The sequence below is a fragment of the Oncorhynchus mykiss genome, chromosome 28, assembly GCF_057628025.1.
Source record: "Oncorhynchus mykiss isolate SJ-2025 chromosome 28, ASM5762802v1, whole genome shotgun sequence".
Classification (NCBI taxonomy): Eukaryota; Metazoa; Chordata; class Actinopteri; order Salmoniformes; family Salmonidae; genus Oncorhynchus; species Oncorhynchus mykiss.
The window spans coordinates 40020406-40041565 of NC_143049.1; the positions used below are offsets into that span (position 1 = coordinate 40020406).

General features: G+C 43.9%; 1 protein-coding gene across 1 annotated transcript; it reads right to left on the reverse strand.

Moving 5' to 3' along the window:
- Positions 1-1755: 1755 nt before the first annotated feature.
- LOC110509133 (gamma-crystallin N-B-like) lies at positions 1756-17178 on the reverse strand. The gene is made up of 4 exons (XM_036966952.2): positions 17082-17178; positions 12278-12526; positions 3294-3439; positions 1756-2216 (listed from the first exon to the last, which is right to left on the reverse strand). Exons 1-4 carry the CDS (start codon positions 17100-17102, stop codon positions 2081-2083), a joined length of 552 nt encoding a protein of 183 aa, XP_036822847.1. The 5' UTR covers positions 17103-17178; the 3' UTR covers positions 1756-2080.
- Between the last annotated feature and the right edge of the window lie 3982 nt (positions 17179-21160).

A 21160-nucleotide genomic window follows, 5' to 3' on the forward strand; every position in this document is an offset into this window, starting at 1 on the left:
GAGCAGGTAAAACACTGTTACAGGGAAGGTCCTTCTGTATGTCCTGCTCTTGATACAACACTAGTTTGACAACCTACTGAAAAACCTGTGCGTGTGTTTGTGTGTGTGTGTGTGTGTGTGTGTGTGTGAAAGAGGGAGAGAGAAGAAAAAAATCCAGTGTGTTCCCCTTTCCACAATGATAGGTAGATCTAGTATGGTGGTACTATGATAGGTAGACGTCGTCCCCACAGTGACCGTACGAACATACCCCAACCAGAAGCCATGGATTACAGGCAACATTAGCATTTAGCTAAAGGCAAGAGCTCCAGCTTTCAAGGAGTGGGACTCTAACCCGGAAGCTTATGAGAAATCCCACTATGCCCTCCGACGAGGTCGATCTAGTATGGTGGTGCTATGATAGGTCGATCTAGTATGGTGGTGTTATGATAGGTCGATCTAGTATGGTGGTGCTATGATAGGTCGATCTAGTATGGTGGTGCTATGATAGGTCGATCTAGTATAGTGGTGCTATGATAGGTCGATCTAGTATAGTGGTGCTAACATGTCATAATATATCTGTCTGTTATATGTTTTCTGTAGATCCACGATCAGCAAAGGATAAGGGCCGGTTTCCCGAACACATACTAAGACTAAGCCTCGTCCAGGACTTTCTACCACTCTGTCTTTCTTATTCTTGTTTGTACTGCATTGTTGGTTAGGTGCTTGTAAGGAAGCATTTCACTGTAAGGTCTACCTACACCTGTTGTATTCAGCATTTCACTGTCAGGTCTACTACACCTGTTGTATTCAGCATTTCACTTTGAGGTCTACTACACCTGTTGTATTCAGCATTTCACTGTCAGGTCTACTACACCTGTTGTATTCAGCATTTCACTTTGAGGTCTACACCTGTTGTATTCAGCATAGGTAGATCTAGTATGGTGGTGCTATGATAGTTTGATCTAGTATGGTGGTGCTATGATAGGTCGATCTAGTATGGTGGTGCTATGATAGGTCGATCTAGAATGGTGGTGCTATGATAGGTCGATCTAGTATGGTGGTGCTATGATAGGTCAATCTAGTATGGTGGTGCTATGATAGGTAGATCTAGTATATTGGTGCTATGATAGGTCGATCTAGGATGGTGGTGCTATGATTGGTTGATCTAGTATGGTGGTGCTATGATAGGTCGATCTAGTATGGTGGTGCTATGATAGGTCGATCTAGTATGGTGGTGCTATGATAGGTCGATCTAGTATGGTGGTGCTATGATAGGTCGATCTAGTATTATGGTGCTATGATAGGTCGATCTAGTATGGTGTTGCTATGATAGGTCGATCTAGTATGGTGGTGCTATGATAGGTCGATCTAGTATAGTGGTGCTATGATAGGTCGATCTAGTATGGTGGTGCTATGATAGGTCGATCTAGTATAGTGGTGCTAACATGTCATAATATATCTGTCTGTTATATGTTTTCTGTAGATCCACGATCAGCAAAGGATCAGGGCCGGTTTCCCGAACACATACTAAGACTAAGCCTCGTCCAGGACTTTCTACCACCATAGAAGTGTGGACTTCATCTTTGTCTGGGAAAATGGCCCAGTAATGGCCCAGTAATGGAGTGTGTTGATTAAATATAAATATACATATATATATATATATATGCATATGTATATAATTGAAAATAAGGATCTTTGTATCATCATGCAAAAAATGGAAATAACACTGAAGACGGTGATAGTGTTTTCAGTAGAAAAATAAACACGCAAATCTTCTTCTGGTTCTGTCTTTTTTATATAATTTTACAACTGGATTAGAAGATAAAATAAACAGTTCCGTGCCCTGTGATGTAAACGTTGTTGACTACACCTCGCCAAGCTCCGCCTTGTAATCCATGTATGTATGATTTATGTATGTATCCTCTAACCTGGGATGTCATCACATTCAGTGAGGTGACACGGTCAGAATGTTACAGATGCAAATGGCACGAATAGAACTGACTGTGTCATCTGAACGTTTTCCGTAAAGTTGTGCCCCTTTACTGTTCGACATCCCAGGTTTGACCCCTCGGACTAAGGTCAGAGGTCAAGGGGTCGTGGTTTAGAAGTAGTTGACCACCCTGCGGATGGACTGGATGTTGGGGTTCTGGGCCTGCCACTCCACGTGACTAGAGTAGTCTCCTCTCTCCACGATATACATACGGCCGCGGAAGTTAGGTTCCTCATAAAGCACCCAGCTATGGAAGGAGAGGAGAAGGAGGGGGAGAGAAGAGGGGGAGGAGGAGGAGGAGAGGAGAAGGGAGGAGGAGGGGGAGAGAAGAGGAGGAGGAGGAGGAGGAGGTATATATGTATAAATATATGTATATATGTATATTTATACACTGTATAAAGTGTTTACCGTAGCTAATTTACTGTATAATGTTGTTACCGTAGCTAATTTACTGTGTAATGTGTTTACTGTAGCTAATTTACTGTATAATGTAGTTACCGTAGCTCATTTACTGTATAATGTAGTTACAGTAGCTAATTTACTGTATAATGTAGTTACCGTAGCTCATTTACTGTGTAATGTAGTTACCGTAGCTCATTTACTATATAATGTAGTTACTGTAGCTCATTTACTGTATAATGTAGTTACTGTAGCTAATTTACTGTATAATGTAGTTACCGTAGCTAATTTTCTGTATAATGTAGTTACCGTAGCTAATTTACTGTATAATGTAGTTACCGTAGCTCATTTACTGTGTAATGTAGTTACCGTAGCTCATTTACTATATAATGTAGTTACCGTAGCTAATTTTCTATATAATGTAGTTACCGTAGCTCATTTACTGTATAAAGTGTTTACCGTAGATAATTTACTGTATAATGTAGTTACCGTAGCTCATTTACTGTATAAAGTGTTTACCGTAGCTAATTTACTGTATAAAGTGTTTACCGTAGATAATTTACTGTATAAAGTGTTTACCGTAGCTCATTTACTGTATAATGTAGTTACTGTAGCTCATTTACTGTATAAAGTGTTTACCGTAGATAATTTACTGTATAAAGTGCTTACTGTAGCTAATTTACTGTATAAAGTGTTTACCGTAGATTATGTATTGTATAAAGTGTTTACCGTAGATAATTTATTGTATAAAGTGTTTACCGTAGATAATTTGCTATATTGAATTGAATGGAGTTGACTTGAATTGAATTGAATTGAATTGGCTTAAATTGAATTGAATTGAAATGAATTGACTTGAATTGAATTGAATTGAATTGACTTGAATTGAATTGAAATGTCAGCAGCAGTTGATTCAGTAGATACGTACGCTCCGTCTCCGTAAACCTTCAGAGAGTTGATGCAGTTCTTGGTCAGACCGCGTCCCTGCAGGAAGGGCACGTCATCACACACCTCAACACACTGGTCAGCAAAGTCAGCTCCCTCAAACAACTCCATCCTGTAGTGTTCTCCATGCTGGAAGAGGAGAGGAGGAGTAGGAGGAAGAGGAGTAGGAAGAGGAGGACGAGAAGGAGGAGCAAGAGGAGAAGGACAATGGTGATGAAGAGGAGGATGATGAAGAAGAGGAGGAGGATGAAGAGGAGAAGGAGGAGGAGGAAAGGGGGAGGAGGAGATGGGGAGGAGAAGGAGGAAGTGGAGGAGGAGGAGGATGGGTAGGAGAAGGAGAAAGTGGAGGAGGATGGGGAGGAGGAGATGGAGAGGAGGATGGGGTGGAGGAGGAGAAGATGGGGAGAGGAGGAGATGAAGGAGGAGGGGAGGAGAAGGAGGAAATGGAGGAGGAGGAGGATGAGGAGAGGGGGAGGAGGAGGGTGGAGTGGAGGAGAAGATGGGGGAGAGGAGGAGAAGGAGGAGGATATGGAGGAGGAGGGTGGAGTGGAGGAAAATATGGGGGAGAGGAGGAGAAGGAGGAGGAGGAGATGGAGGAGGAGGGTGGAGTGGAGGAGAAGATGGGGGAGAGGAGGAGAAGGAGGAGGAGGAGATGGAGGAGGAGGGTGGAGTGGAGGAGAAGATGGGGGTGAGGAGGAGAAGAAGGAGGAGGAGATGGGGAGGAGGGTGGAGTGGAGGAAAGGATGGGGAGAGGAGGAGAAGGAGGAAATGGGGAGAGAAGGATGAAAAGGAGGAAGAGGAGGAGGAGAGGGGGAGGAAAAATAAGAAATTACATCACTGTGACTTCAAGTTTAGGTGAAGTTCCAAAAACCCTCATCTCAACAGTCAGTCAGTCTGTCTGTCTTCTCTATCTCAAATTGTAATGTACCAGTCAGTCAGTCTGTCTGTCTTCTCTATCTCACATTGTAATGTACCAGTCAGTCTGTCTGTCTGTCTTGTCTATCTCACATTGTAATGTACCAGTAAGTCAGTCTGTATTCTCTATCTCACATTATAATGTACCAGTCAGTCTGTCTGTATTCTCTATCTCACATTATAATGTACCAGTCTGTCTGTCTGTATTCTCTATCTCACATTGTAATGTACCAGTCAGTCAGTCTGTCTGTATTCTCTATCTCACATTATAATGTACCAGTCAGTCAGTCTGTCTGTCTTCTCTATCTCACATTGTAATGTACCAGTCAGTCAGTCAGTCTGTCTTCTCTATCTCACATTGTAATGTACCAGTCAGTCAGTCAGTCTGTCTGTCTTCTCTATCTCACATTATGATGTACCAGTCAGTCAGTCTGTCTTCTCTATCTCACATTGTAATGTACCAGTCAGTCAGTCTGTCTTCTCTATCTCACATTGTAATGTATCAGTCAGTCAGTCTGTCTTCTCTATCTCACATTGTAATGTACCAGTCAGTCAGTCAGTCTGTCTTCTCTATCTCACATTGTAATGTACCAGTCAGTCAGTCTGTCTGTCTTCTCTATCTCACATTGTAATGTACCAGTCAGTCAGCCTGTCTGTCTTCTCTATCTCACATTATAATGTACCAGTCAGTCAGTCAGTCAGTCTGTCTTCTCTATCTCACATTATAATGTACCAGTCAGTCAGTCTGTCTGTCTTCTCTATCTCACATTATAATGTACCAGTCAGTCAGTCAGTCTGTATTCTCTATCTCACATTATAATGTACCAGTCAGTCAGTCTGTCTTCTCTATCTCACATTGTAATGTACCAGTCAGTCAGTCAGTCTGTCTTCTCTATCTCACGTTGTAATGTACCAGTCAGTCAGTCTGTCTTCTCTATCTCACATTGTAATGAACTAGTCAGTCAGTCTGTCTTCTCTATCTCACGTTGTAATGTAGCAGTCAGTCAGTCTGTATTCTCTATCTCACATTAAAATGTACCAGTCAGTCAGTCTGTCTGTCTTCTCTATCTCACATTGTAATGTACAAGTCAGTCAGTCTGTCTGTCTTCTCTATCTCACATTGTAATGTACCAGTCAGTCAGTCTGTCTGTCTGTCTTCTCTATCTCACATTGTAATGTACCAGTCAGTCAGTCAGTCAGTCTGTCTTCTCTATCTCACATTGTAATGTACCAGTCAGTCTGTCTGTCTGTCTTCTCTATCTCACATTGTAATGTACCAGTCAGTCAGTCTGTCTGTCTTCTCTATCTCACATTGTAGTGTACCAGTCAGTCAGTCAGTCTGTCTTCTCTATCTCACATTATAATGTACCAGTCAGTCAGTCTGTCTGTCTTCTCTATCTCACATTGTAATGTACCAGTCAGTCAGTCAGTGAGTCTGTCTTCTCTGTCTCACATTATAATGTACCAGTCAGTAGGTCTGTCTGTCTTCTCTATCTCACATTATAATGTACCAGTCAGTCAGTCAGTCTGTATTCTCTATCTCACATTGTAATGTACCAGTCAGTCAGTCTGTCTGTCTTCTCTATCTCACATTGTAATGTACCAGTCAGTCAGTCTGTCTTCTCTATCTCACATTGTAATGTACCAGTCAGTCAGTCTGTCTTCTCTATCTCACATTGTAATGTACCAGTCAGTCAGTCTGTATTCTCTATCTCACATTGTAATGTACCAGTCAGTCAGTCTGTCTGTCTTCTCTATCTCACATTGTAATGTACCAGTCAGTCAGTCTGTCTTCTCTATCTCACATTGTAATGTACCAGTCAGTCAGTCTGTCTTCTCTATCTCACATTGTAATGTACCAGTCAGTCAGTCTGTCTTCTCTATCTCACATTGTAATGTACCAGTCAGTCAGTCAGTCTGTCTTCTCTATCTCACGTTGTAATGTACCAGTCAGTCAGTCGGTCTGTCTTCTCTATCTCACATTGTAATGTACTAGTCAGTCAGTCTGTCTTCTCTATCTCACGTTGTAATGTACCAGTCAGTCAGTCTGTATTCTCTATCTCACATTAAAATGTAAAGGTCAGTCAGTCTGTCTGTCTTCTCTATCTCACATTGTAATGTACAAGTCAGTCAGTCTGTCTGTCTTCTTTCTGTCTGTCTGTCTTCTCTATCTCACATTGTAATGTACCAGTCAGTCAGTCAGTCTGTCTTCTCTATCTCACATTGTAATGTACCAGTCAGTTTGTCTGTCTGTCTTCTCTATCTCACATTGTAATGTACCAGTCAGTAGGTCTGTCTGTCTTCTCTATCTCACATTATAATGTACCAGTCAGTCAGTCAGTCTGTATTCTCTATCTCACATTGTAATGTACCAGTCAGTCAGTCTGTCTGTCTTCTCTATCTCACATTGTAATGTACCAGTCAGTCAGTCAGTCTGTCTTCTCTATCTCACATTATAATGTACCAGTCAGTCAGTCAGTCTGTCTTCTCTATCTCACATTGTAATGTACCAGTCAGTCACTCAGTCTAGTCTGTCTTCTCTATCTCACATTGTAATGTACCAGTCAGTCAGTCTGTCTGTCTTCTCTATCTCACATTGTAATGTACCAGTCAGTCAGTCAGTCTGTCTTCTCTATCGCACATTATAATGTACCAGTCAGTCAGTCAGTCTGTCTTCTCTATCTCACATTGTAATGTACCAGTCAGTCTGTCTGTCTGTCTTCTCTATCTCCCATTGTAATGTACCAGGCAGTCTGTCTGTCTGTCTGTCTGTCTTCTCTATCTCACATTGTAATGTACCAGTCAGTCAGTCAGTCTGTCTTCTCTATCTCACATTGTAATGTACCAGTCAGTCTGTCTGTCTGTCTTCTCTATCTCACATTGTAATGTACCAGTCAGTCAGTCTGTCTGTCTTCTCTATCTCACATTGTAATGTACCAGTCAGTCAGTCTGTCTTCTCTATCTCACGTTATAATGTACCAGTCAGTCAGTCAGTCTGTCTTCTCTATCTCACATTGTAATGTACCAGTCAGTCAGTCAGTCTGTCTTCTCTATCTCACATTGTAATGTACCAGTCAGTCAGTCTGTCTGTCTTCTCTATCTCACATTGTAATGTACAAGTCAGTCAGTCAGTCTGTCTTCTCTATCTCACGTTATAATGTACCAGTCAGTCAGTCTGTCTTCTCTATCTCACATTGTAATGTACCAGTCAGTCTGTCTGTCTGTCTTCTCTATCTCATATTGTAATGTATCAGTCAGTCAGTCTGTCTGTCTGTCTTCTCTATCTCACATTGTAATGTACCAGTCAGTCAGTCAGTCTGTCTTCTCTATCTCACATTGTAATGTACCAGTCAGTCTGTCTGTCTGTCTTCTCTATCTCACATTGTAATGTACCAGTCAGTCAGTCTGTCTGTCTTCTCTATCTCACATTGTAATGTACCAGTCAGTCAGTCTGTCTGTCTTCTCTATCTCACATTGTAATGTACCAGTCAGTCAGTCAGTCTGTCTGTCTTCTCTATCTCACATTGTAATGTACCAGTCAGTCAGTCAGTCTGTCTTCTCTATCTCACATTGTAATGTACCAGTCAGTCTGTCTGTCTGTCTTCTCTATCTCACATTGTAATGTACCAGTCAGTCAGTCTGTCTGTCTTCTCTATCTCACATTGTAATGTACCAGTCAGTCAGTCTTTCTGTCTTCTCTATCTCACATTGTAATGTACCAGTCAGTCAGTCTGTCTATCTTCTCTATCTCACATTGTAATGTACCAGTCAGTCAGTCTGTCTGTCTTCTCTATCTCACATTGTAATGTACCAGTCAGCCAGTCAGTCTGTCTTCTCTATCTCACATTATAATGTACCAGTCAGTCAGTCAGTCTGTCTTCTCTATCTCACATTGTAATGTACCAGTCAGTAAGTCTGTCCGTCTTCTCTATCTCACATTGTAATGTACCAGTCAGTCAGTCTGTCTGTCTGTCTTCTCTATCTCACATTGTAATGTACCAGTCAGTCAGTCAGTCTGTCTTCTCTATCTCACATTGTAATGTACCAGTCAGTCTGTCTGTCTGTCTTCTCTATCTCCCATTGTAATGTACCAGTCAGTCAGTCTGTCTGTCTGTCTTCTCTATCTCACATTGTAATGTACCAGTCAGTCAGTCAGTCAGTCTGTCTTCTCTATCTCACATTGTAATGTACCAGTCAGTCTGTCTGTCTGTCTTCTCTATCTCACATTGTAATGTACCAGTCAGTCAGTCTGTCTGTCTTCTCTATCTCACATTGTAAAGTACCAGTCAGTCAGTCAGTCTGTCTTCTCTATCTCACGTTATAATGTACCAGTCAGTCAGTCATTCTGTCTTCTCTATCTCACATTGTAATGTACCAGTCAGTCAGTCAGTCTGTCTTCTCTATCTCACATTGTAATGTACCAGTCAGTCAGTCTGTCTGTCTTCTCTATCTCACATTGTAATGTACCAGTCAGTCAGTCAGTCTGTCTTCTCTATCTCACATTATAATGTACCAGTCAGTCAGTCAGTCTGTCTTCTCTATCTCACATTGTAATGTACCAGTCAGTCTGTCTGTCTGTCTTCTCTATCTAATATTGTAATGTACCAGTCAGTCAGTCTGTCTGTCTGTCTTCTCTATCTCACATTGTAATATACCAGTCAGTCTGTCTGTCTGTCTTCTCTATCTCACATTGTAATGTACCAGTCAGTCAGTCTGTCTGTCTTCTCTATCTCACATTGTAATGTACCAGTCAGTCAGTCAGTCTGTGTTCTCTATCTCACATTATAATGTACCAGTCAGTCAGTCTGTCTGTCTTCTCTATCTCACATTGTAATGTACAAGTCAGCCAGTCAGTCTGTCTTCTCTATCTCACATTGTAATGTACCAGTCAGTAAGTCTGTCTGTCTTCTCTATCTCACATTGTAATGTACCAGTCAGTCAGTCTGTCTGTCTGTCTTCTCTATCTCACATTGTAATGTACCAGTCAGTCTGTCTGTCTGTCTTCTCTATCTCACATTGTAATGTACCAGTCAGTCAGTCTGTCTGTCTTCTCTATCTCACATTGTAATGTACCAGTCAGTCAGTCAGTCTGTCTTCTCTATCTCACATTGTAATGTACCAGTCAGTCAGTCAGTCTGTCTTCTCTATCTCACATTGTAATGTACCAGTCAGTCACTCAGTCTAGTCTGTCTTCTCTATCTCACATTGTAATGTACCAGTCAGTCAGTCTGTCTGTCTTCTCTATCTCACATTGTAATGTACCAGTCAGTCAGTCAGTCTGTCTTCTCTATCGCACATTATAATGTACCAGTCAGTCAGTCAGTCTGTCTTCTCTATCTCACATTGTAATGTACCAGTCAGTCTGTCTGTCTGTCTTCTCTATCTCCCATTGTAATGTACCAGGCAGTCTGTCTGTCTGTCTGTCTTCTCTATCTCACATTGTAATGTACCACTCAGTCAGTCAGTCTGTCTTCTCTATCTCACATTGTAATGTACCAGTCAGTCTGTCTGTCTGTCTTCTCTATCTCACATTGTAATGTACCAGTCAGTCAGTCTGTCTGTCTTCTCTATCTCACATTGTAATGTACCAGTCAGTCAGTCTGTCTTCTCTATCTCACGTTATAATGTACCAGTCAGTCAGTCAGTCTGTCTTCTCTATCTCACATTGTAATGTACCAGTCAGTCAGTCAGTCTGTCTTCTCTATCTCACATTGTAATGTACCAGTCAGTCAGTCTGTCTGTCTTCTCTATCTCACATTGTAATGTACAAGTCAGTCAGTCAGTCTGTCTTCTCTATCTCACGTTATAATGTACCAGTCAGTCAGTCTGTCTTCTCTATCTCACATTGTAATGTACCAGTCAGTCTGTCTGTCTGTCTTCTCTATCTCATATTGTAATGTATCAGTCAGTCAGTCTGTCTGTCTGTCTTCTCTATCTCACATTGTAATGTACCAGTCAGTCAGTCAGTCTGTCTTCTCTATCTCACATTGTAATGTACCAGTCAGTCTGTCTGTCTGTCTTCTCTATCTCACATTGTAATGTACCAGTCAGTCAGTCTGTCTGTCTTCTCTATCTCACATTGTAATGTACCAGTCAGTCAGTCTGTCTGTCTTCTCTATCTCACATTGTAATGTACCAGTCAGTCAGTCAGTCTGTCTGTCTTCTCTATCTCACATTGTAATGTACCAGTCAGTCAGTCAGTCTGTCTTCTCTATCTCACATTGTAATGTACCAGTCAGTCTGTCTGTCTGTCTTCTCTATCTCACATTGTAATGTACCAGTCAGTCAGTCTGTCTGTCTTCTCTATCTCACATTGTAATGTACCAGTCAGTCAGTCTTTCTGTCTCCTCTATCTCACATTGTAATGTACCAGTCAGTCAGTCTGTCTATCTTCTCTATCTCACATTGTAATGTACCAGTCAGTCAGTCTGTCTGTCTTCTCTATCTCACATTGTAATGTACCAGTCAGCCAGTCAGTCTGTCTTCTCTATCTCACATTATAATGTACCAGTCAGTCAGTCAGTCTGTCTTCTCTATCTCACATTGTAATGTACCAGTCAGTAAGTCTGTCTGTCTTCTCTATCTCACATTGTAATGTACCAGTCAGTCAGTCTGTCTGTCTGTCTTCTCTATCTCACATTGTAATGTACCAGTCAGTCAGTCAGTCTGTCTTCTCTATCTCACATTGTAATGTACCAGTCAGTCTGTCTGTCTGTCTTCTCTATCTCCCATTGTAATGTACCAGTCAGTCAGTCTGTCTGTCTGTCTTCTCTATCTCACATTGTAATGTACCAGTCAGTCAGTCAGTCTGTCTTCTCTATCTCACATTGTAATGTACCAGTCAGTCAGTCAGTCTGTCTTCTCTATCTCACGTTATAATGTACCAGTCAGTCAGTCAGTCTGTCTTCTCTATCTCACATTGTAATGTACCAGTCAGTCAGTCAGTCTGTCTTCTCTATCTCACATTGTAATGTACCAGTCAGTCAGTCTGTCTGTCTTCTCTATCTCACATTGTAATGTACCAGTCAGTCAGTCAGTCTGTCTTCTCTATCTCACATTATAATGTACCAGTCAGTCAGTCAGTCTGTCTTCTCTATCTCACATTGTAATGTACCAGTCAGTCTGTCTGTCTGTCTTCTCTATCTCATATTGTAATGTACCAGTCAGTCAGTCTGTCTGTCTGTCTTCTCTATCTCACATTGTAATATACCAGTCAGTAAGTCTGTCTGTCTTCTCTATCTCACATTGTAATGTACCAGTCAGTCAGTCTGTCTGTCTTCTCTATCTCACATTGTAATGTACCAGTCAGTCAGTCAGTCTGTGTTCTCTATCTCACATTGTAATGTACCAGTCAGTCAGTCTGTCTGTCTTCTCTATCTCACATTGTAATGTACCAGTCAGTCAGTCTGTCTTCTCTATCTCACATTGTAATGTACCAGTCAGTCTGTCTGTCTGTCTTCTCTATCTCACATTGTAATCTACCAGTCAGTCAGTCAGTCTGTCTTCTCTATCTCACATTGTAATGTACCAGTCAGTCAGTCTGTCTTCTCTATCTCACGTTGTAATGCACCAGTCAGTCAGTCAGTCTGCGTGTGCCCAAGATACACTTTACAGCGGCCAAATGACCTGAATATTCTGTGCTGGCTTGACTATTTATCTTTACACATCAGTCACACTTTCCAGCTGGACCGAGTTACATAACATATCTAGTGCCAGTCGTTTTAAAGTGGGTTGAGGGGCGTAAACTGTCCTACTGCTTTAGTCCTCTTCTGCCTTTAACCCTTCACGTCAAGTAGCTCTTACAACACGGTTAGTGTGAAATAACTATAGTAACAACGCTGTTAAGAAGTAACCACCTAACTCTGTTACTATGCAAAAAAAAACGTATTACAAAATGACTATATTAGCACCGTAAAAACCTACAGTATTCACAAAGCCACAGGTTGCCGTGGTGGTATAGGTTACTGCGGCGTCCGTTACTGCGGCGTCCGTTACCGCGGCATCAGTTTCCACAGCATCGGTTTACCGTAAGTGCTAGCGTTTTATCCTCACCATCCTGATAGGTCTGCAGGAGCCCATGTGATCATTGTGGGCATTCCATCTCTGAAACTCGGGGTAATCTCCGTGCTCCAGCATGTACTGCTGGCCCTTGAAGTCGGGATGGTCGAAGCAGACGAAGGCGCCGCTCTCCACGCGGATGGAGTTGACGCGGTTCATGAATCCGCGGTCCTGGAAGTTATCACAGTCACCGCAGATCTCCAGCTTCCTGCCCGTGAAGCATTTCCCCTCGTAGAAACAGATCTGGGTAGAACACAGACACAGAGGACAGCACATGGGACAGTTTGGTGAGGTAGAAATAGAGTCTGACCTACAGGATGGAGGATATTACTCATCTTTGTGGCCTGCGCCTGACTCCGCCTTACCCACATCACCTAGACTCTGACAACTACTGTGCTAGCTCAGGTAGTATATTTTCCAGCCCAGTTCTAGCAACTATTGTGGATACGTAAGCAGGCCAGCCCAGGTCCAGCAACTATTGTGGATACGTAAGCAGGCCAGCCCAGGTCCAGCAACTATTGTGGATACGTAAGCAGGCCAGCCCAGGTCCAGCAACTATTGTTGGTATGTAAGCAGGCCAGCCCAGTTCCAGCAACTATTGTTGGTATGTAAGCAGGCCAGCCCAGGTCCAGCAACTATTGTTGGTATGTAAGCAGGCCAGCCCAGGTCCAGCAACTATTGTTGGTATGTAAGCAGGCCAGCCCGGGTCCAGCAACTATTGGGGATACGTAAGCAGGCCAGCCCAGGTCCAGCAACTATTGTGGATACGTAAGCAGGCCAGCCCAGGTCCAGCAACTATTGTGGATACGTAAGCAGGCCAGCCCAGTTCCAGCAACTATTGTGGATACGTAAGCAGGCCAGCCCAGGTCCAGCAACTATTGGTGATACGTAAGCAGGCCAGCCCAGGTCCAGCAACTATTGTGGATACGTAAGCAGGCCAGCCCAGGTCCAGCAACTATTGGGGATATGTAAGCAGGCCAGCCCAGGTCCAGCAACTATTGTGGATACGTAAGCAGGCCAGCCCAGTTCCAGCAACTATTGGGGATACAAAAGCAGGCCAGCCCAGGTCCAGCAACTATTGTGGATACGTAAGCAGGCCAGCCCAGGTCCAGCAACTATTGTGGATACGTAAGCAGGCCAGCCCAGGTCCAGCAACTATTGGGGATACGTAAGCAGGCCAGCCCAGGTCCAGCAACTATTGTGGATATGTAAGCAGGCCAGCCCAGTTCCAGCAACTATTGTGGATACGTAAGCAGGCCAGCCCAGTTCCAGCAACTATTGTGGATACGTAAGCAGGCCAGCCCAGTTCCAGCAACTATTGTGGATACGTAAGCAGGCCAGCCCAGTTCCAGCAACTATTGTGGATACGTAAGCAGGCCAGCCCAGTTCCAGCAACTATTGTGGATACGTAAGCAGGCCAGCCCAGTTCCAGCAACTATTGTGGATACGTAAGCAGGCCAGCCCAGTTCCAGCAACTATTGTGGATACGTAAACAGGCCAGCCCAGTTCCAGCAACTATTGTGGATACGTAAGCAGGCCAGCCCAGTTCCAGCAACTATTGTGGATACGTAAGCAGGCCAGCCCAGTTCCAGCAACTATTGTGGATACGTAAGCAGGCCAGCCCAGTTCCAGCAACTATTGTGGATACGTAAGCAGGCCAGCCCAGGTCCAGCAACTATTGTGGATACGTAAGCAGGCCAGCCCAGTTCCAGCAACTATTGTGGATACGTAGGCAGGCCAGCCCGGGTCCAGCAACTATTGTGGATACGTAGGCAGGCCAGCCCGGGTCCAGCAACTATTGTGGATACGTAAGCAGGCCAGCCCGGGTCCAGCAACTATTGGGGATACGTAAGCAGGCCAGCCCAGTAATGTTTTCCCAGCCCTACAACTTGTTTGGCTTGGCTTGTTTGGGCTCAGTAGTGTGAAAAGAGCAACATGAATATGCTCCTGTGGGTTGAGTCAACAGACTCTTTGGCCTGAATGCCAAGCATCACGTCTGGAGGAAACCTGCCACCATCCCTACGGTGAAACATGGTGGAGGCAGCATCATGCTGTTGGGATGTTTTTCATCGGCAGGAACTGGGAGACTAGTCAGGATCGAGGGAAAGATGAACGGAGCAAAGTACAGAGAGATGCTTGATGAAAACCTGCTCCAGCGCTCAGGACATCAGACTGGGGCGAAGGTGGACCTTCCAACAGGACAACGACTCTAACCACACAGCCAAGACAAAGCAGGAGTGGCTTTGGGAGAAGTCACTGAATGTCCTTGAATTGCCCAGCCAGAGCCCAGACTTGAACCCGATCTAACATCTCTGGAAAGACCTGAATGTAAAGCTGCATGTATAGCTGTTTAGCTGTATACTGTATGTATAGCTGTTTAGCTGTATACTGTATGTATAGCTGTATACTGTATGTATAGTTGTGTACTGTATGTATAGCTGTATACTGTATGTATAGCTGTATACTGTATGTATAGTTGTGTACTGTATGTATAGCTGTATACTGTATGTATAGCTGTATACTGTATGTATACTGTATGTATAGCTGTATACTGTATGTATAGCTGTATACTGTATGTATAGCTGTATACTGTATGTATAGCTGTATACTGTATGTATACTGTATTTATACTGTATGTATAGCTGTATACTGTATGTATAGTTGTGTACTGTATGTATAGCTGTATACTGTATGTATAGCTGTATACTGTATGTATAGTTGTGTACTGTATGTATAGCTGTATACTGTATGTATAGCTGTATACTGTATGTATACTGTATGTATAGCTGTATACTGTATGTATAGCTGTATACTGTATGTATAGCTGTTTAGCTGTATACTGTATGTATAGCTGTATACTGTATGTTTAGCTATATACTGTATGTATAGCTGTATACTGCATGTATACTGTATGTATAGCTGTATACTGTATGTTTAGCTGTATATTGTATGTTTAGCTGTATACTGTATGTATAGCTGTATACTGTATGTATAGTTGTATACTGTATGTTTAGCTGTATATTGTATGTTTAGCTGTATATTGTATGTTTAGCTGTATACTGTATGTATAGTTGTATACTGTATGTATAGCTGTATACTGTATGTATGGTTGAATACTATATGTATAGCTGTATACTGTATGTATAGCTGTATACTCTATGTATAGTTGTATACTGTATGTATACTGTATGTGTAGTTGTGTACTGTATGTTTAGCTGTATACTGTATGTATATCTGTATACTGTATGTATAGTTGAAATACTGTATGTATAGCTGTTGTATACTGTATGTATACTGTATGTATAGCTGTATACTGTATGTATAGCTGTATACTGTATGTATACTGTATGTATAGCAGTATACTGTATGTATACTGTATGTATACTGTATGTATAGCTGTATACTGTATGTATACTGTATGTATAGCTGTATACTGTATGTATACTGTATGTATAGCTGTATACTGTATGCTATTTTTTTTACAAAAAAGGGACATTTTCGTTAAGCCTTTAAACTGTATGTATAGCTGTATACTGTATGTTTACTGTATTTATACTGTATGTATAGCTGTATACTGTATGTATACTGTATGTATAGCTGTATACTGTATGTATAGCTGTATACTGTATGTATAGCTGTATACTGTATGTATACTGTATGTATACTGTATTTATACTGTATGTATAGCTGTATACTGTATGTATACTGTATGTATAGCTGTATACTGTATGTATAGCTGTATACTGTATGTATAGCTGTATACTGTATGTATACTATATGTATACTGTATTTATACTGTATGTATAGCTGTATACTGTATGTATACTGTATTTATACTGTATGTATAGCTGTATACTGTATGTATACTGTATGTATAGCTGTATACTGTATGTATACTGTATTTATACTGTATGTATAGCTGTATACTGAATGTATACTGTATGTATACTGTATGTATAGCTGTATACTGTATGTATAGCTGTATACTGTATGTATAGCTGTATACTGTATGTATAGCTGTATACTGTATGTATACTATATGTATACTGTATTTATACTGTATGTATAGCTGTATACTGTATGTATACTGTATGTATAGCTGTATACTGTATGTATACTGTATTTATACTGTATGTATAGCTGTATACTGTATGTATACTGTATGTATACTGTATGTATAGCTGTATACTGTATGTATAGCTGTATACTGTATGTATAGCTGTATACTGTATGTATAGCTGTATACTGTATGTATTCTATATGTATACTGTATTTATACTGTATGTATAGCTGTATACTGTATGTATACTGTATTTATACTGTATCTATAGCTGTATACTGTATGTATACTGTATGTATAGCTGTATACTGTATGTATAGCTGTATACTGTATGTATAGCTGTATACTGTATGTATACTGTATGTATAGCTGTATACTGTATGTTTAGCTGTATACTGTATGTATAGCTGTATACTGTATGTATAGCTGTATACTGTATGTATACTGTATGTATAGCTGTATACTGTATGTATAGCTGTATACTGTATGTTTAGCTGTATACTGTATGTATACTGTATGTATAGCTGTATACTGTATGTATAGCTGTATACTGTATGTTTAGCTGTATACTGTATGTATACTGTATGTATAGCTGTATACTGTATGTTTAGCTGTATACTATATGTATACTATATGTATAGCTGTATACTGTATGTATAGCTGTATACTGTATGTATAGCTGTATACTGTATGTATAGCTGTATGTATAGCTTCCAGGTTCGATAGCTATCTACTCACCTTGCCTGAGTACTGCGACATTTTGTCCACCGTTTGTTGTCCACGTTTGTCCCACAGTGTGAGAGTGGAAAGATGTGGACCGCCTGATATATATGGCCAATAGGGAGAGGAGAGGCTGACCACCTGATATATATGGCCAATAGGGAGAGGAGAGGTATCACGAGGTCAACATAACAATGGCCCCACAATGAAAGGGTTTAAAGAAATTCTGCCCCATGGACACTTTCTCTTACATGTCACACTGCTGATAGTGGACTTTGGCTTAGTCGGGGGTCCAGGACAATGGCAGGGGGAGGGACGTTCTGCTTTGATTGGGATTTGAGGGGTGTACTGTGTGTTGTGGTGTCTGTTGATGGTATGGTGTGTGTTGAAGGTGTGGAGAGTGTTGTGGTGTGTGTGTGTGTGTGTGTTTGTTGTGGTGTGTGCGTGTCCGTGTGTGTGTGTGTGTGTGGTCTGAGTGAATGTATAGATACAGAGTAGACAGTATTACAGGGTCAAATCAAATGCAAATCAACTCAAATTTTATTGGTCACATACACATGTTGTGCCGTGCGGCACAGACAGGATGCATTAGATGGTATAGAGTATATACATATGAGATATGTAGGATATGTAAACATTATTAAAGTGATGTTATTTAAAGTGACGAGTGATACCTTTGTTAAATCCATTTATAAAGTGCCCAGTGATTTGTGTCTGTATGTTGGCAGCAGCCTCTCTATGCTAGTGATGGCTGTTTAACAGTCTGATGGCCTTGAGATCAGAATTACAGTGTTACAGGGTTACAGTATTACTCCCTAACCCCTCCCTATGCCCTAACCCCTCCCTCCTCTGTAACCTCGCCCTAATCCCTAACCTCTCCCTACTCCCTAACCTCTCCATACTCCCTAACCCCTCCCTACTCCCTAACCTCTCCCTCCTCCCTAACCTCTCCCTACTCCCTAACCTCTCCCTACACCCTAACCCCTCCCTACACCCTAACCCCTCCCTACACCCTAACCCCTCCCTCCTCCCTAACCTCTCTCTACTCCCTAACCCCTCCCTACTCCCTAATCTCTCCCTCCTCTCTAACCTCTCCCTACTCTCTAACCTCTCCCTACTCCCTAACCTCTCTGTACTCCCTAACCTCTCCCTCCTCCCTAACCTCTCCCTACTCCCTAACCTCTCCCTACTCCCTAACCCCTCCCTAACCCCTCCCTACTCCCTAACCCCTCCCTACACCCTAAACTCTCCCTACTCCCTAACCCCTCCCTACTCCCTAACCTCTCCCTACTCCCTAACACCTCCCTCCTCCCTAACCTCTCCCTACTCCCTAACCTCTCCCTACTCCCTAACACCTCCCTCCTCCCTAACCTCTCCCTACACCCTAACCTCTCCCTACTCCCTAACCTCTCCCTCCTCCCTAACCTCTCCCTACTCCCTAACCTCTCCCTACTCCCTAACCCCTCCCTACTCCCTAACCCCTCCCTACACCCTAAACTCTCCCTACTCCCTAATCCCTCCCTACTCCCTAACCTCTCCCTACTCCCTAACACCTCCCTCCTCCCTAACCTCTCCCTCCTCCCTAACACCTCCCTCCTCCCTAACACCTCCCTCCTCCCTAACACCTCCCTCCTCCCTAACCTCTCCCTACTCCCTAACACCTCCCTCCTCCCTAACCTCTCCCTACACCCTAACCTCTCCCTACTCCCTAACCTCTCCCTCCTCCCTAACCTCTCCCTACTCCCTAACCTCTCCCTACTCCCTAACCCCTCCCTACTCCCTAACCCCTCCCTACACCCTAAACTCTCCCTACTCCCTAACCCCTCCCTACTCCCTAACCTCTCCCTACTCCCTAACACCTCCCTCCTCCCTAACCTCTCCCTCCTCCCTAACACCTCCCTCCTCCCTAACACCTCCCTCCTCCCTAACCTCTCCCTCCTCCCTAACACCTCCCTCCTCCCTAACACCTCCCTCCTCCCTAACACCTCCCTCCTCCCTAACCTCTCCCTCCTCCCTAACACCTCCCTCCTCCCTAACACCTCCCTCCTCCCTAACACCTCCCTCCTCCCTAACCCCTCCCTACTCCCTAACACCTCCCTCCTCCCTAACCTCTCCCTACTCCCTATCCCCTCCCTACTCCCTACTCCCTAACCCCTCCCTACACCCTAAACTCTCCCTACTCCCTAACACCTCCCTCCTCCCTAACACCTCCCTCCTCCCTAACCCCTCCCTACTCCCTAACCTCTCCCTACTCCCTAACACCTCCCTCCTCCCTAACCTCTCCCTCCTCCCTAACACCTCCCTCCTCCCTAACACCTCCCTCCTCCCTAACACCTCCCTCCTCCCTAACCTCTCCCTACTCCCTAACACCTCCCTCCTCCCTAACCTCTCCCTACACCCTAACCTCTCCCTACTCCCTAACCTCTCCCTCCTCCCTAACCTCTCCCTACTCCCTAACCTCTCCCTACTCCCTAACCCCTCCCTACTCCCTAACCCCTCCAAACACCCTAAACTCTCCCTACTCCCTAACCCCTCCCTACTCCCTAACCTCTCCCTACTCCCTAACCCCTCCCTACACCCTCAACTCTCCCTACTCCCTAACCCCTCCCTACTCCCTAACCTCTCCCTACTCCCTAACACCTCCCTCCTCCCAAACCTCTCCCTCCTCCCTAACACCTCCCTCCTCCCTAACACCTCCCTCCTCCCTAACCTCTCCCTCCTCCCTAACACCTCCCTCCTCCCTAAAACCTCCCTCCTCCCTAACCTCTCCCTCCTCCCTAACACCTCCCTCCTCCCTAACACCTCCCTCCTCCCTAACACCTCCCTCCTCCCTAACCTCTCCCTCCTCCCTAACACCTCCCTCCTCCCTAACCTCTCCCTCCTCCCTAACACCTCCCTCCTCCCTAACCTCTCCCTCCTCCCTAACACCTCCCTCCTCCCTAACCTCTCCCTACTCCCTATCCCCTCCCTACTCCCTTCTCCCTAACCCCTCCCTACTCCCTAACCCCTCCCCCCTCCCTCCTCCCTAACCTCTCCCTACTCCCTATCCCCTCCCTACTCCCTTCTCCCTAACCCCTCCCTACTCCCTAACCCCTCCCTTCTCCCTTCTCCATGACCCCTCCCTACTCCCTAACCCCTCCCTACTCCCTAACCCCTCCCTAAGTCCACAGCTCAGTGTTCCTCAGCATAGTTCCCTCCAAACTCTGGATCCTGGACTTCCTTACGGGTCGCCACCAGGTGGGAAACGGGCCGCCACCCAGGTGTTAAACGGGCTGCCCCCCTAGGTGATAATCGTAGGTAACAACACATCTGCCACGCTGATCCTCAACACTGGGGCCCCTCAGGGGTGTGTACTTTTTCCCCTCCTGTCCTCTCTGTTCACCCACGATGTGTGACAATCACTTTTCCAACACCATCATTAAGTTTGCTGACAACAGAACAGTGGTAGTAGCCCTGATCACGGACAACGATAAGACACACCTGGCAGAGTGGTGCCAGGACAATGACCTCTCCCTCAATGTCAGCAAGACAAATGAACAGATCGTGGACTACATGTACAGTAGTGGAGCAGGTCGAGAGCGTCAAGTTCCTCGGTGTCCACATCACTAAGGATCTTTCATGTTCCGAACACACCAAGACAGTTTTGAACGAGGGCACGACAACACCTTTTCCCCCTTTGGAGGCTGAAAAGATTTTGCATGAGTCCCCAGATCCTTTTAAAAAGTGGTAACTTTACAAATTACCTTGACTAAGCTGTACCCCCGCACATTGACTCTGTACCGGTACCCCCTGTATATAGCCTCCACATTGACTCTGTACCGGTACCCCCTGTATATAGCCTCCACATTGACTCTGTACCGGTACCCCCTGTATATAGCCTCCACATTGACTCTGTACCGGTACCCCCTGTATATAGCCTCCACATTGACTCTGTACCGGTACCCCCTGTATATAGCCTCCACATTGACTCTGTACCGGTACCCCCTGTATATAGCCTCCACATTGACTCTGTACCGGTACCCCCTGTATATAGCCTCCACATTGACTCTGTACCGGTACCCCCTGTATATAGCCTCCACATTGACTCTGTAGCAGTA

Excerpts from the sequence above, each read along its gene's own strand:
- LOC110509133 (XM_036966952.2), bottom strand. The coding sequence starts at position 17,102 with ATGTCGCAGTACTCAGGCAAG. Across the intron at positions 12,527-17,081 it reads TGTCGCAGTACTCAGGCAAG|ATCTGTTTCTACGAGGGGAA; the intron begins GTGAGTAGATAG and ends TGTTCTACCCAG. Across the intron at positions 3,440-12,277 it reads CCTGCAGACCTATCAGGATG|CATGGAGAACACTACAGGAT; the intron begins GTGAGGATAAAA and ends CTCCTCTTCCAG.